The sequence below is a fragment of the Pleurodeles waltl genome, chromosome 3_1 (assembly GCF_031143425.1).
Source record: "Pleurodeles waltl isolate 20211129_DDA chromosome 3_1, aPleWal1.hap1.20221129, whole genome shotgun sequence".
NCBI classification, from domain to species: Eukaryota; Metazoa; Chordata; class Amphibia; order Caudata; family Salamandridae; genus Pleurodeles; species Pleurodeles waltl.
The window spans coordinates 408,957,699-408,973,577 of NC_090440.1; the positions used below are offsets into that span (position 1 = coordinate 408,957,699).

A 15,879-nucleotide genomic window follows, 5' to 3' on the forward strand; every position below is an offset into this window, starting at 1 on the left:
TCTGAAATACACCTGCCGCAGAGGCCAAGCCAAATGGCATCCTATTAAACTGATAAACCCCTTCTATAGTAATAAATGCTGTTAACTCTTTGGATTCCCCAAGCAATCTAACTTGATGATACGCACTCCTAAGATCTAACTTGGAAAAATATTTCCCCCCACTCAGGAGTAAAACTAATTTGTTAATATTTGGCAATGGGTAATTATCTACCACTATATTCTGGTTAAGTGACCTGAGGTCGACACAGAATCTCAAAGACCCATCAGACTTACTTGTGATGACCACTGGGGAAATCCAGCTTGATGTTTCAATACGTTCTATGATGCCCTCTTGTACCATGTCACCGATCATTTTCTTTACTTCATTCCTTGCCTTAATAGGAACTCTCCTCAATTTGTGCTGTACCGGAACTGCATCTTTCTTCAACATTATTTTGTGTGTATACCCTTTAAGTGCCCCTACTTTATTGGTGAAGACTTCTTTATATTCCTCCAATATATTACCAACGTTATCATCCTGCAACGTCATAACCCCATCATCTGTCCTGGGATCCAATCTTATGTGTAACTCATACTGGTGATGCCAACCCAGAATTGGTGGACCATTAGTAGCCACATAAACCTTACCCTCAATTTGTCTCTCAGCAAAATTTATGTCGGCCAACATGTAACCAATTATATCTATTTTCTCACCCTGATAACCACCCGGATTGATATCCTTTGGTAGAAGACGCACACTGGGCCATTCTTTAACCATTAAGCTTTTGGGTATAATAGTGTATAGTGAACCAGAATCAATCATTAGGCGTACCTTTCTCCCACGTACTACAAAATTTGCCGCTGGTCTTGGAGGTCTATGTACACTTTTCATCTCCTGTCTAGTGTTCTCTATGGATAAAACTCTATCTATTTCTTCGACCTCCTCTATGTAATCTTGATGTATGATACCCACTCTAGATTTTCCAATATTCTTACACATGCGTGCAAAATGCCCCCTTTTACCACATTTCAAGCAATCCTTACCCAAAGCAAAGCATGATTTTGAATCTGCATTGTGAAACTTACTCCCACATCTCGTACATACCTTACTATAAGACTTGTTGACAATGTTATTCTTATTTGCACCCTTGTACACACGCCCACCTTTTGTACTTGCCAAAACATCGCTGCCTTCTTTTATAACACAAGTTGTATTTGTATCAGAACTACCATTGGACATTCTCTCTTTCTTTTCCATCTCTCTCATACAATATTCAGATTGTTCAACAACTTTTGCTATATCGATAGCATCCTTCAACGCCGGATTTTTGGCTGCCCATAATCTTTCTTGCATTTTTTTGCTATGACACTGAACGATTAATTGATCTCGTAACACAACAGGGAGGGGCAGGGGTGATGATGGAGGCAAAATGAAAAAGTAGATAAATTAAAAAAAAAAATGTAACTTATCTTTTTTGCCGTTCCGGCTGACCCTGCCACCTCACTCCTCTTCTGGTGTCCCAGCATTCACTGGGACACCAGCACAGGCTCCCCAGCAATCCTGGTGCTGCTTTCATGCAACACCTAGAAGCAGCGTCAGGACTGGTCTGAGCAGCTATGATTGCCGCTCAGACAGAGCCCTGGGTTCTGTGCAGTTTCTCTAGCCCGGCTGTTAAACACAGCCGGGCTTGAGAAACCTAAGTGCGAATGTGTTTGGCCGGCCTGAGACAGCCGGCTAAACACAAATGGGCACTTAGGCGAACTCTCTCCTCTTCTCCCCTCCCACCTTCCTTGGCACAGCCTTGCCCCTCCATGCACTGCTGGCTGAGCCAGCAGATGAAAGAAAAATAAAAACAATAGTGTAACTAAGTTTTTTTTTATTTTTCATCTCCTGGCTCTTGGCCAGGAGGGTGACCCTCCTCCACCATTGCGGAGGAGCCGCTTCTGCAGAAAAGGCAAAAAAAGACTACATTATGCGAGGTGATATTTATATAAATTCAGTGTTTGAGTGATGGAGATCTGTTTTATGACATTGCCTTGATGTTTCTGGGATATAGAGTGTTTCAGAGAAATTATAGGACCTGCATGGTAAAGTGCATTTCTGTTTGCTGGTCTAATCCTGCTTTGCCTGACGCTGAAAGAAAAAGAGAGACAGAGAAAGAAAGAAGGAGAGAGAGAGGGAGAAAGAAAATAGTGGAGACAAGGAGGGCTACAGAGGTGGCCATAAATCTGGTAAACACTTTTTTTTCCCCAAGTTAGTGCCTTTGTCTCTCTTCCAGTGCTACCTGGATTAGTCTTTTTCTTCCTGTTTTAGAAGGTTGTGCCTGTTTGTTCTGAAGGGCTGTTCGACCTATAGGAGTAATGCCAGTGCCCCCAACTTTTCTGGGAATAGACCGGTTGTGAGCTATCTGCTGTGATGCAACACTGGCCAGGCGAGAGAGGTTCCTGGAAGTATATTCAGCACTTTGAGTTCTTATCAAGGCATGAAACGCCTGAGACCAGTAGAAATCAGATGCCAGGATATGCGGTTCCTGAATTCATTACCTGTTCTTTTAAATTGGCTGTTTGCAATGCAAGTGAGGTATAGAGTAAGGACAATCTTGTCTATGACTCTACGATGTGCAGTCACAAATCATGAACTTTGATTCCCCTCCCTCCAACTTCCGATTTACCCACCTCTCTGCCTTAGCCACACTCTGTCTGAAATGTTTTTCACGGTTTACAGCATGCCCACCCATTCCTTGCAACTGGTTCTTCCCCCATGTAAAGTGAACCTCTCTGATATTTATTTGGTGCAGGGTGAGAATCACACTTAATGACATTATTATTGAAGTTTGTGATTTGTGTTGTATACGGTCAATAATTAGCTTGGAATCACTCCGGATCAATAATTCATGGAACCATTTGGCATATGTTTTTTTCTGGAAAAAAATCTGAAATGTGCATAACACATAACTGGCAAGTATTGTGGATTGACACACAAGCACATTTGCAGGTAAGAATTGAACAGCCACGTAGCAGAGAAAGTATTCTATTTAATTATGACAATCAAATGGCATGCAGGGTATTTGCACCTGCATGGCTAGAAGTGCAGCACTTTACTGTATTGTAATATTTTTATAGCTCTTACTATCATTACTCCATTGTGGGGTGCTGAAGTGCTTGCCTACATGGGTAGCACAGCACACTCTTTAGGGTGTGTAGTTGATGGGTGTTGTCATTGTTGTGATCTCATGTGGGAAGTATTTCCAACACCTACCACCCTGAACACAGCAACAGCCTACCCAAAGCCATCAAGAATTTCAACAATTGGATAACCTCCTGGGCCGACACCCTCGCTCTCCCACCCCCAAGCACAGCAATACAACAAGATCCAGACACCAGGCTAGCTGGAACATGGAGGAGCTCAAACTGATGAAATGCTACTGCAAGCAACTGGAGCGCAAATGGAGAGTGAGCCAGGACAATTCAGAAAGGAGCATGTTCAAATCTGGCTTAAGACGATACCTCCAAATGATCCGGACGACCAAACGTGCTGCTCTTTCAGACCACATTGATGCCAACCCCAACAGAAGCAAAGAAATTTTCACCATTGTGAAAGATTTCACTTCAACAGCAGCTGCCTCCAACTCAATCAGCCCCTCGCAGGACCTCTGCAACAATCTTTCTCAATTCGTCAGCAACAAAATTACCACCATTTACATCAACTTCAACCCGTAACTGGACCCAACAGACCTCACAAAACTCCTCCTAATCTTATCCAAAGAACCAATGCTAACTACATGGGCCATCATCACCACAGAAGAAATGGTTCCCACCATGACACCCATCCTTTCAGAGGCTCAGTCTGCCCCCTGACCTATCAGGTCTACGCCAGAGGACTGCAACCCACTAGTGCTATGCAGGGCCATAGCTTCAGGGGAAGTGTTTGGGGTGTTACATACCCTAATGAATGTCCTCTATAGCAATTAGTTGGGTATGGTGGGGTGTTTGCAGATTTCACTAGTTATTTTTACATGCACATGTAGACAAAACACACACGTACTCTTGTCTGTGTTTCAAAGGTCTTAAAATGTCTATTTTCAAAACTATGAAGTTTTGAGTACCCCTTATAATCTGTGATGCTCTCAGTTCCTACTGCTCCTTAAGCCCCCTTCCCCACTCCTTCCCCTACTTATTTTTGTTATGTACTTAAACCTGCATGATTGTTGGGATTGTTGGTTAAGCTTATGCCCCCCACCACCACCACCAATCTTTCTGACCAGGCTACGTTCCTGATGCCATCCTCAACCGTTCTGAATGCCCCTCCACCTCATCCACAACCTTCCCAGATGCTTGGAATATGCATCTGTCCCTTCCCCCCCCACCACCCCTTGCTGAAAAAAACCCTCTGTGGACTCTTCAATGCCCTCCAACTACAGACTAATCTTCCTGCTACCATTCTCGGCCAAGATCTTAGAGAAAATTGTCAACAGACATCGCACCTAAATACCTCAACCACCAGCTCCTCAGAACCAGTGTAGTTTTAGACACAACCACAGCACATAAACTGCCCTTATCTGCACCACAAATTACATTTGCCTGAATGAAGGAGACACTCCTCCTGGACCCCTCTGCAGCATTTGACAGTCTCCCACCCTATCCTCATTAAGTGCCAACATGACATCAGAATCCAAGGACACGAACTCTGATGGATCTGCTCCTTCCTGATTGGAAGGACCCAGCCAGGCTGGCACCATACAGCTCAGATGCCCTCGACCTTTTCTGCTGAGTTCTGCAAGAATCCTCCCTGAGCCTGCTGCATACATGATCCCGCTAACCAGCATCATCCACTCACTACATCAACATCTTCTCCTTCACCAGTGACATGCAACTCATTCTCATATTCTCTCTCTCTCCCTTTCTCCCTCCCGCTCTCTCACTCTCTCCACAATACTCAGATCCAGTTCAATTTCTAAAATTGCTCACTGGATGAAGACCAAGGTGCTCATTCTGACTTCGGTGGAAACTGAACTGCCACCCTGGCAGCGGTCTTTTGACCGCTGCCAGGGTGGCGGTGCAGACTGCCAAATAACGAGTGTGGCGGTTTGGCCTGGCCTGTGCCAAACCGCCATATTCCGTTGCTACCGGCAGGGCAGCGGGACCCGCTGGGCCGTAGACTAGCATCTCCGACCCGGTGGACCACCCAATACCGCCAGCGGTATTCCGAGTCCCCGTTTCGCAAGGGATTCCGTGGCAGGAGCACTGCAGCAAAATCCCTGGCGGAAAGGCTACCGTCAACAGGAATTTGCATTCCTGTTGCTGGTAGATGACTCTCCTCCTCTCCTCCCCCACTCCCAGTTGTGACCCCCCCAATCCCCATACTGAAACCCCCAAATGCACACACACACAAACCCTTCCCACCCCCTATGCATTACACGTATACCCACACACACTCCCATTCACACACCCTGCACCCCTCCCCTTGGGGGGGGGGACACTTACCTCGTCCAACGAGGTGCTCCTCCCTGAGGGGGACGGAACCCGGCTCTCCCACCGCTGGCCCCGCACTGCCATCAGGACACTGCCAGGCCGTAATACGGCTGGCAGATTCTTTTTGGCGGGCGGGGTGGGGCCGGCAGTCGGCCCACCTCTGCACCGCCGACCGACAAGATGAATACTGGAGGATTTCTGCCCAGATTGAGGTGAAAGTCCTTAAGTACTCAGAATATGGCGGTCCTCTGGCATCTGCAACTTCGGCGGTCTCACCAGAAGACCGCCGAAGTCGGAATGAGCACCCAACTGCCTAAAACTGAACAAGACCAAAACTGTAGAGCACATCTCCGTGGGATTCCACTTGATAGCCAAGAGAGCTAGGACCGACACACACCCACGCCAAGAACCTTGGGGTCATCCTCCACAGCAAACTCAACATGATCTCCGAAGTAAATGCCATCACCGCATAATGCTTCCATACCCTGACTATGCTGAGAAAGATTTTCAAATGGCTCCCATCAGCACCTGGAAAATGGTTGCGTACGCCAAGATCACAAGCAGGCTGGACTACAGGACCTCCCTATATGCCAGGGTCCGCAAACACTCACCAGAAGGTTGCAGACCATTCAGAACCCGGCAGCCAGAATCACCCTCAACCTCCCTCACCGCACTCAAATCGCACCACACCTGAAGGAGCTCCACTGGCTCCCAGCTCACAAACTAGCACAATTTTCAACCTCCTGACCCACACTTTCAAGGCAATACATAACACTGGCTGAGCATACCTCAACAGTTGCATCTGCTTTCACAAACCTTCCAGACATTTCCACTCATCCAGAATACTACTTGCACACATTCCATGCATATGGAAAACCAGATCCGCATCCAACGACCTGCAGCTGCACTTAAGTGTCCTCCTCCCCTCTTTAATTCTGCAAGAAGCTGAAGACCTGGCTTTTCGAGTAGTAGCACTAGACCGTAGGTGTGGTTAGGCACGCACCTCCGCACCCGGATCCCTTCCCAGGTGATAGTGCACTCTACATGAAAGAGTCCATGGTAAGGCACGATCTTAGCACCTAGTGATCCTGTATTTGCAGCTAACCCATAATTTTTAACTTCCTCCTGGCAAATCACATTAGGTCTGTCAGCTGTTTGGCTTGCCCTCTTTCAATAAATGTGTTGACCTCGGGTAAGTTATGAAATATAGTTCTGAACGTTGAGAAATTAAAAGGTCCTGATATCCTGCTGTTTGCTGTGCAAGATTGAGGTTCATCCGGTCATCACTTGCATGATAATGTACCTTGCTTTGTAGCACCAGTCCAAATATTGGCATGTAATATTTGATTAGCTGTTTGCAGTTCCGTTGAGCAGCATGCCTTGTCAAGGAATAGCTAGGTTGACAAGTTGGCGTATAAAATATATAATTTTAATTATTTTATACAACAGTAGCTAGAAGTGCAGTAATAGCCCAGGAACTGGTTCTTGTCGAATAGCCAAAGCTTTCCTTTCTTGTGGAGAGCTCTCCCAGGTCTTTCAAAAAGGAAGCTATTCTACAGCAGTCCCACAAAGGCCTCGTAGCCCGTGAATCATCGCAGAATGCGCTTTTCAAGGGCATTTGTCCCGCAGAAGCAGGCCTCTGTGATGGTGGACGAGCTAAGGAGCCTGAACAGCTGGGTACTTGTTCATCTTTCTCTTCCCGGTGTCGCTGTCTGGCTCGAGGCTGCTTTGTCTGCATGCCAGGGCAGTCAATTTGTTCATTCATTTTTTTATGTCTCACAGATATTTTTGCAGCGCAATCGTCATCCGAAAAATGAAGTGAAATATTCATAGGGTGGTAAATCGTGTATGAGGCGCAGATGTTCAAGAGGACTCCACATTTCAAATCTTAGAACATTTCTGTTTAAAAAGATGGGATTTGAGGTGCATGTATGATGCAATTACTTATAAAATGCCTTGTTCTTCTTGAACTTTGTGGGGACATTGGTTTTCTTTGGTTCCGTGTGCTTTTGATGGAACAGGGTCTATATCACAGTAAACCCACCTACATCCTTCTAGCTGTGCTCTGTCCTTGGGCCTGCAGAACTGCACTAGAGGTGTTATTGCGGGGAATATCTTGGCCCTTCTGAACAGTTTCCCATGTTTAAAAAAAAAATATATATATATATATGTATGTGTATATATCCTCAACGGCACTTGTTACTGCAGTGTAAGAGCACTTAAGATATTGGGCTTTTAGATGGTGCGTAAAATATGCACAGTTTAGGTCATGGTAGATTTTGCGATGTTTCGGTTAAGTCACTGTTTTTATGTTAGTTATAGGTGTCAACGGTCGGTTTATCTGATTGGTGGTCTTCTACTGTTACCTCATTAAACCGCGCATCATTTTTTGAGCTCTGTTGATTGGATCCAAGTCTTCATTTCCTGCGTGCCCTTGACTCCGAGACATTATCCCTTTTGCTTGGCGTTCTGGCACGGGTGCAGTGTGGGGTCAGTATTTGTGCATAGCATTTTTTTGGCCCACAGACCCTCCGGTCCCTTTACTATGACCAGTCTTCTGTTTGGGACCAGTGGAATGATTTCAGTATTGGCTTGATGGACTAGTTTCTTTGAGTTTAGTTGCGTTTTTGCTGCTTTTCCTGCACTTGTTGTTTATCAAGTAGTTGTTTTGTGGCCATTGTTCAGAACTGATCACCAGTGAACCGTTAACCCTGTTCTAGCCAAAAAACCTTTCTCAGCTGAAATGAGATTGCAAGTTTCTGGGTTCTACCGCACTTGGGATTACTGGGCGCAGTAAAACCTGGGTACAGTACCACCTGCAAAAAGGAAATGTAATTTATAGCCAGCAAAGGACCCGGTAACTGGGGAAAGCTGCAGGGACACATGCAGTACTTTCACATACGTGTTATTCCCCATCCGGGAACTGGTCCGAAAACTGGTATGTGTGCAGTAATAGCCGTGTGGTACAGCACAGAAAAGGGAATTTGGCTGAGAAATTGATAGCCCTCTATTATAGTATAACTTGTGATTGTCCCTTTTTTGTTTTCCTGAGACATGAGGTTTAGGTAACAGTTTAATTTCACACCAACGTTTCTGACGTTTTCTGCGGAGGTAATCGATGCCCATGAATCGTACCAGTTTGATCTGATCCTCCATTTTTGTGGCGTTTTCCAACAGTACTGTAGTGTTTGACTCATTAAAGTAGGAAAAACTATTTTTGTAGCTCCTTCTCTGCCACCAGGATGGCCCCGTAGCTCTGATGGAGCCAGTACCTTGCTCCAATAACACCATCCTGATCCAACAGGATCTATTATCCTTGATTTAAAAAATGCATAATCTTCTGATTTTTCTAAAACGTGTTTCCAGGACCATATTTTGTTACTATTGTTTTTCGCACTGTATTTTTTTTGCTTGTTGCTGTTCTGTAACAGACAACTTTCTTTTGTATTCTAGGTCACGACAGACCTGAGACAGAAATGCACAGATTCCCATACGGGAACCTCTGCTTCCGCACCACTGGCCGCTGGAATCATCGCGCTGGCTCTTGAGGCAAAGTGAGTACTTAATGCAGGAGACGCTCCTGGTTTGCCCTGGACATTGGAAAGTAGGCGGTCCAAGCACGCCTCTTCCTGTCGGTTATGAGCTTCTTTCCAACTTATTGTCAGGTTTAAATCCTGCACACAATGTTTACCATTTTCTTTATTGTTGGTCACTTTAGTCTGTTGACATGGTCCACACTGTCAAAATACCTGTGTAAATATATAAAATTAACCATGTATACACAGTGTCGCTTAGTGTTGTACCAGTCGGACTGATAGGTTGGAGTTGAGTTGGGATCACTAACTAGTAATGACACGTTATTTTGGGAACCTACACTATAGAGGAGCTCGGGATAACTTTAGGATTCAGATAATCAGTTTTACACCCACTGAGAAAAAGAAACTCCAAAATCAAACGTTCTTACTCTAGTTTGGTTTGGTCAGCGTTTAGTTTTGCCACTTCTCTATAATTAGAGGAAGGAAAAGTTGTAAATATAATTAAGGGATATGAGCAGAGTCTATAATACAGGAGGCTGAAGGAGGTCTACACAGACTGCTATAAGCGGACAGTAGGGTCTTGTTGCAGCACTTCATGCTATCCTTTCTAATTGCATAAAAACTATAGAAACAGGTTATATGTAAGCAATTTATGTAAAAAGTTACCAGTACGTTTCAGGAACTTGAGTGCACATGTGACAGAGTATCTTTATGATCTGGCCTCTGGTGGAGGAAGTGAAAAGAGGCACAGAACAGTGGAATTTGGCTGCTCGTGCTTCGTCAATTTGTCCCTTATACATTATTTTCCTCTACAGCAAGAACCTTACCTGGAGGGATATGCAGCATCTGGTGGTCCAGACATCTAAACCAATTCACCTGAATGCCAATGACTGGATCACCAATGGAGTTGGCCGCAAAGGTAAGACTGACACCGGAAAGTGTGACCATGAAATGTCAGGTTGCCACCACCCAGAACCTATATACAGATCTATAGAAGAAACTTGTTACATTGAACCTGGTACACTGGTCTCAGGTGGCCACTGATGTTGATCCATGCTTCCTTGGTTCTGTGCAGCGAACCTGTGTTCTACAGTCATGAGCCTATGATGAGGCACAACATCCAGCTCTTCATTCAGAGCTTGATGACCGGTGTATCCAATCGTCTTTTAAGTTGCCCTACAAAGTCCCTCCCTTCCATAATTCGATGTTGGATCAGACATAAGAGTTGTCTCCTCCATGCACCAGCGTAATGTCACTTTGTGTAACTTTATATTCTTAAAACGCAAATTTCCAGTATGTGCAAATGCCCAGTATAGTAACGCAGTAGGTTGAATGTCCATACTTCGATACTTGTGGAACTCAGAGGTCATAGTGACCGATCTCTGCTGGTGAAGACTCACTTGACTGTTTAATGTCATTATGATTTTTAACAAAATGAGTCATTGAGCTTGATAATAGTAGAAGTGATACTAAGCGCTTACATACAGTATGGTCTGTGTAAATGGTCAGTATGTATAATGCCATTCTTTTAAGTGCGTCCCAGGGCTAAAAATGAAAGTGGAACTTAGCTGTTCTCTAAGGTAAATTGAGCAAATGGAAAGATGAACTTATTAAATAAGGCACAATAACGGCGAAGCAACAAATATTGCTTATCTATATAAAGCTATCCAAGCATTTTGCTTCATAAGCAAATCCAAAGGTAGTACGCAGTATCCTCTGGACCCTGCGTCACCAGTCCAGTCACATACATACCTATAGGTGTAGATCTCAATCGACCATAGAGTCAAAAGAATGGTCCATTGTATTCTTAGGTTGGCTTTGCATATGATGCAGTGTGTGCCTGCTTCGCCCGCTGCTCATAGGCTGTGTGCTCTTCCCATCTGCTTGGCACGGAACCATTCCCTGAGCCTCCGTAACACGTGGCCTGCGCACCAAGTGACACGAATGACATTGCGAAGCCACTGCCTCTGACCTTGCTCACGTTGAGCCAGGTCAGGTCTGATCCACCACGGACCTGTGTGGAATCTGCAGCCTGATAAGTATGTTATCTTAAATGCCTTTTCCTCAAAGTGCTTTATAGAACGTATTTTATATGGATCGCTGAGCCTGCCGAACGAGGTACTCTTATTAACCTCTGAAGAATAGAAAGCTGAGCCGGCCCCTACCACAACCTTCAGAACAACCGCGAGGTCAGAAATTTATCCAATGAGCTCTGAGTTTTCTTACCCGAAATAAGTAGGTACCTCAGCAGGACAGAATCGACCAGCTGTAAATCTTGAAATTATGCATGGAGCAAAATCTCAAACGGAAATCCTGATATCCGCCACAGCCGTGTGTAGTGTTGCATTCCACCCTGTAATATTGGTGTGTCTCGTGGAGCATGCGAAGTTCGACCTAGGCACATACCAACATGTAGTGCTGTGTGTTGTGCCACTCACCAAAGGTGGATGTGACTCAGGAGCCGTTTCCGACTGTAGGATTCAGTCAGTTCGTAGTACGTTGCACGTGGTTATGTTAACATGTGGTTCGGCTCCCAAATGACTCAATTTAGTTGTCCTTGAGGAATGCAGGGGTCATAGGTCACAGTATGAAGGAACCTCGAGAACTGCACAGCCAGAGATTAAGTCAACAGGTCACAGAGTGCAGCCCCGCAGTGTTGACTGTGGTCGCGTGCACGGTTACATTTACACGATCTGTGTGGCTTTAGAATGGTCTTTCGACTGTTTCCAACGAGTATCCTATCTGGAGAAACTTGTTTTGACGACTCTTTGGTCGGAGCTTTCTTGACAATTTTTTTCACTTAGTGACTTTCAGCATGTTGATGAAACCAACCTGGTGAAATAGCTTGTTGGTGTAAAATGTTTTTCTCCAGGTTGTACTTCGTTGTTTTAACCTTTTTATTTTCCTTTTGAGGGCGGGGAGGAGTGTCGCATCCCCCACTTCCCACCTTTTTCTGCTTCTATGTCCTCGAAACATTTTCCTTTCTCCCTCCATTTGCAGTGTTTTCTTTTCCCGTTTTCTGGCGGCTCCCTCCTAAATTCTCCCTCATACTCTCCTAAAGTTTTATAACCTATTAGCCCCTTTCTTCCACACGGGGCCTGTCTTGCCCAATCTTTTTCTTTTCTTCTCTTTTTTTGTTTGTTGTTGTTGTGGTCTCTGCTCCTTTACCACATCCGCCCACCCTAGGCTCCCACCCCCTTTATTTTTTATATACCTTTTGACAAACAACTTCTATTGACGTTTTCTTCTTTCCTTCATTTAGGTTTCTTGTTTTTTTCTTTCCTGTTCACGGTAGACCTAAAAAAATACTACTGTTCTGCAACCTTTTTATTTAACGTAGTCCACCTTTTTAAATGTAGTTCTTATAATTAATGATGTTTCAGAAATTGTAAGAACGTTTATTTTCTGATTGTTTCCTTACTAAAATGAGTTTTATTTAACTGTTGGCCGCTCGATAGACTATAGGTGTTTGTATGTTCACAGTGAGCCACTCGTATGGTTATGGCCTGCTCGATGCTGGTGCCATGGTGTCTCTTGCCAAGAACTGGACTACTGTGGGGCCACAGAGGAAATGCGTCATTGACATGCTTTCTGAATCAAAGTAAGTAACTGTCTCATTGAATATTTTTGCTGTCATGCAAGGCTGCATGTATGTTTGGGCAAAAGGGGTTAAACAGCTTGCTACAGAGACAACTTCCCCAGACCTACATGCAGATAAAAAATTTTTGCAGTTGGTTTTGTCGGGAGGGGTCTGGGTAAGACGTGTAAACAGATAGATTGGGAAGAAATTGCTTTCTGCCCATCTGTGTATAATTGTATGCTCAATAGTGGTCTCTTTATTGGGGGGGGGGGGGAGGCGGGGTGTTGTATGGTGTGTGTGTGTGTGTGTGTGTGTATATATATATATATATATATATGTGTGTATGTATGTGTATATATATATATATATATATATATATATATGTGTGTATATATATATATGTGTATAATATATATAAAATTTCAAACTAAGCTGGCTTTTGTACAAGGAGCACTCAAACTGCTGGTGCTCGCGCTGGATGTAGACCAAACACCCAAATTAAACTTTCACAAAATTGCTCTGCACTCCCAGAGGTGATATTTAGCCATACTTCTTTAATGAGAGTAACATCATATGGCAGTTCACTGTTAAAGCAAAAAGTCAAAAAATCAGGTCCCACAATGCAATTCAGCTTACGCCTTCGTCAGGTGGTTCTGATTAGCATTGCACGTTGTTGCACTTAACCTGCCTTATTTTACTCTCATTAAAGAAGTATGGCTAAATATCACTTTTGTGAAAAAAATAAAATAATATATATATATATATATATATATATATATATATATATATATATGCTAGGAGGTTTATAAATGTCACCTCAACTCCAAGATGGCAATATTGAGATATTTTACATATTGATCATTTATTTTCAATAATACATGATTTATTAATTGATTGTAGTACTTTGTAATGTCATCCATTTTACATTTGTTTGCCTGAGACAGCAGATATGTTTATCAATGTTTTAAAAAAATGTGTTTTTATTGGGGAAAATGTGCTAATATTTAAAATTTGTTTTATTGAACAATGTGGATTACTATAAGTCAAATTTTAAATTAATCGTACGGAAATTAAAAACATGGGTGGCTATTCTCAAACCTAAATATGCACATGTAAGTTTATTCTGACACTTTTGAGTAACTTTACTACCTTTAGCTATTCTCCATTTACAAGTATAGTCTTGCAGCATGAATCCTTTTCTGGATTCACATGCAGTGCATTATTCCGCCATCGAGTGGTTAAGTCCAGAATAGTCTCTTCTACTTTTTTTTTTTTTTTTTACCCCCCTGTGGGCGTTGTCTACCACCATTTTGTGGTATGTCCAGCCCCTCTGTGACATCAGCACCCTGGATGTTTGTGTGCATAGTCCCCATCTTCAGATTCTTTTTTTTCTACCATTGTCTCTGGAGTCTGGAAGCAACGGAGGGGCTCGGAAATTTTTTTTTTTTTTTTTTTTAAATCAAGTTTTCAGAAGAAAAGCAACCGATTCACCGAAGGCAGCGAGAGAAATGACTGAGAAAGAAGTAGACCCTTCTCTCTTCCACCCGACGGGGGATCCTGGTGGAACCAGCCACGTGGTCTGAAAACGAAGGCAGGTGTAGGGGTCATGGAAAACACCCCCTTTAAATTCTGCCCAACTGCCACCACAAGTTTTTCCCAGAGACACCGCCACAGGGTCTGCAATCTCTGTCTCCCGAAAGACCACCAAGATGAGGACTGCGAGGCCTGCGCCGCGTTCATGCCGAAAAAACACTAAAGGTATACCAAAGACAGAGGCCTGAACACTTCACCCCCATGGTCACCAATCGGAAGACGCATGTTTCGCTGAAGGACCTCGGCCTGTCCAGCGATGTCAAGGAGAACATCAAAGAAAAAGAGACATCCCATGGAGGTGAGTGGGATGTTAAGATCTATGAGGTTGATGCCAAGAAGAGACAAGTGGCAAAAAGGACAGAGAACGATGCCGAAAACAAAAAGCCAAAGTAACAAAACTGCTGAAAGGCTCTGACCCAAATCCCTTGGACAAGAAGTCCACCAAGGCAGCCTCAGAGTCGAAACACTCCGGGACCGAAGGTCAGCTGAATCCCAAGGAGCCACACTGGTTCCGACTGAGGGATACTAATTGAGTTAAGAGACAGTAGAAATGTATGATGACTTCATCTGCTCGAGAGGGAGTGAGAGAGAAGACCAAGGCTCCAGAGACGGTACGCTAGTCGACACCAAAAATACCTTTGCCGACGCGATGCCAAAAAAGACCTAGAGGTCAAAATACAGAAGAGAAAAGGCTCCAGGCCAAAATGGCTCCACTCCTGCAAAGGAAGAAGGAGTTTGACTCCATAAAGGAATTTCGGATTCGGGCCAAGCCTTCAATGTCCACTGAGACCAAGGACAACCAGCCTGCCTTGGAGGCCCCAGCAATACCAGAACCTCACGAAGAGGAGCAGGAAGAGTTCTCAAGAAGGCCAAAGAGAGCACAGTCTTGGAGGAAGAATCGTGGCACAATCTCTATGCCGGGTTCCCAGAAGAAGTTGTGGACAACTATCCTACCAGCAATAGGATGAGATGAAGTCCCTTATGCAACACCTCCCGGAGGAGTACAAGAAAAGTGCCAAGGCAGTGATGCAAGAGGGGAAAAACATTGCTAATGTCTGCCTGAAATCCACCTTGGATGCAGCGGACGCAGGCAGATGTGTACAGGCACCACTCTAAGGAGACATGCCTAGTTCAAGCCAGTGGTACAAGCCACTCTAATTAACATACCGTTCCCTTTAGGCACCCTGTTTGGATAGGCAGTGGATGAGTCCGTGCAGCAACTCAAAGATAACGAGACAGCAAAATCCATCAGGTGGCACTACAATTCAGAAGTTCCTTCAGAAGAGGAGGAACAGCATCCCGAAGGCTCTAAACGAGCACCATTCACAGTGAGGCAACAACAGGCACAGAGCAGCTCACACCACGCCACACAACAAACACCCTACCAGCAGAGGCAACACTCTGCTATAGACAGCCCTTTCGTGGACGAGGAAGGGGAAGAAGCCAGACTCCAAGAGTGGGAGGAACAACAGGCAGGTGACTTGTCCAGCAACAACACATGCCACCATGAAACAGCAGTAGGATGCAGAATAGGAAATTACCCCCAGGAATGGGAGAAAAACATCTCAGACAACTGGGTTTTGAACATAATAGGGCACGGGTACTGCATAGTACTAATCAAAGAGCCACCACAAATTCATCCCAAACCAAGTACGTTCGAGGTCAAGAGATCTTTCAGCTTAGAAAGGAAGTCAAAGTACTTTTACAAAAGATAGCCGT

The 15,879-nt window shown here is 44.3% G+C and overlaps 1 protein-coding gene across 1 annotated transcript in view; it reads left to right on the forward strand.

Annotated features, from left to right (window-relative positions):
• The window catches only part of FURIN (furin, paired basic amino acid cleaving enzyme), a 292,604-nt gene that overhangs the window by 234,764 nt on the left and 41,961 nt on the right, over window positions 1-15,879 (forward strand). The window contains exons 10-12 of the mRNA XM_069222641.1: window positions 8,905-9,005; window positions 9,803-9,906; window positions 12,471-12,588. Of these exons, the coding sequence (XP_069078742.1) occupies window positions 8,905-9,005; window positions 9,803-9,906; window positions 12,471-12,588 (323 nt within the window). The remainder of the gene's footprint in view (window positions 1-8,904; window positions 9,006-9,802; window positions 9,907-12,470; window positions 12,589-15,879) is intronic.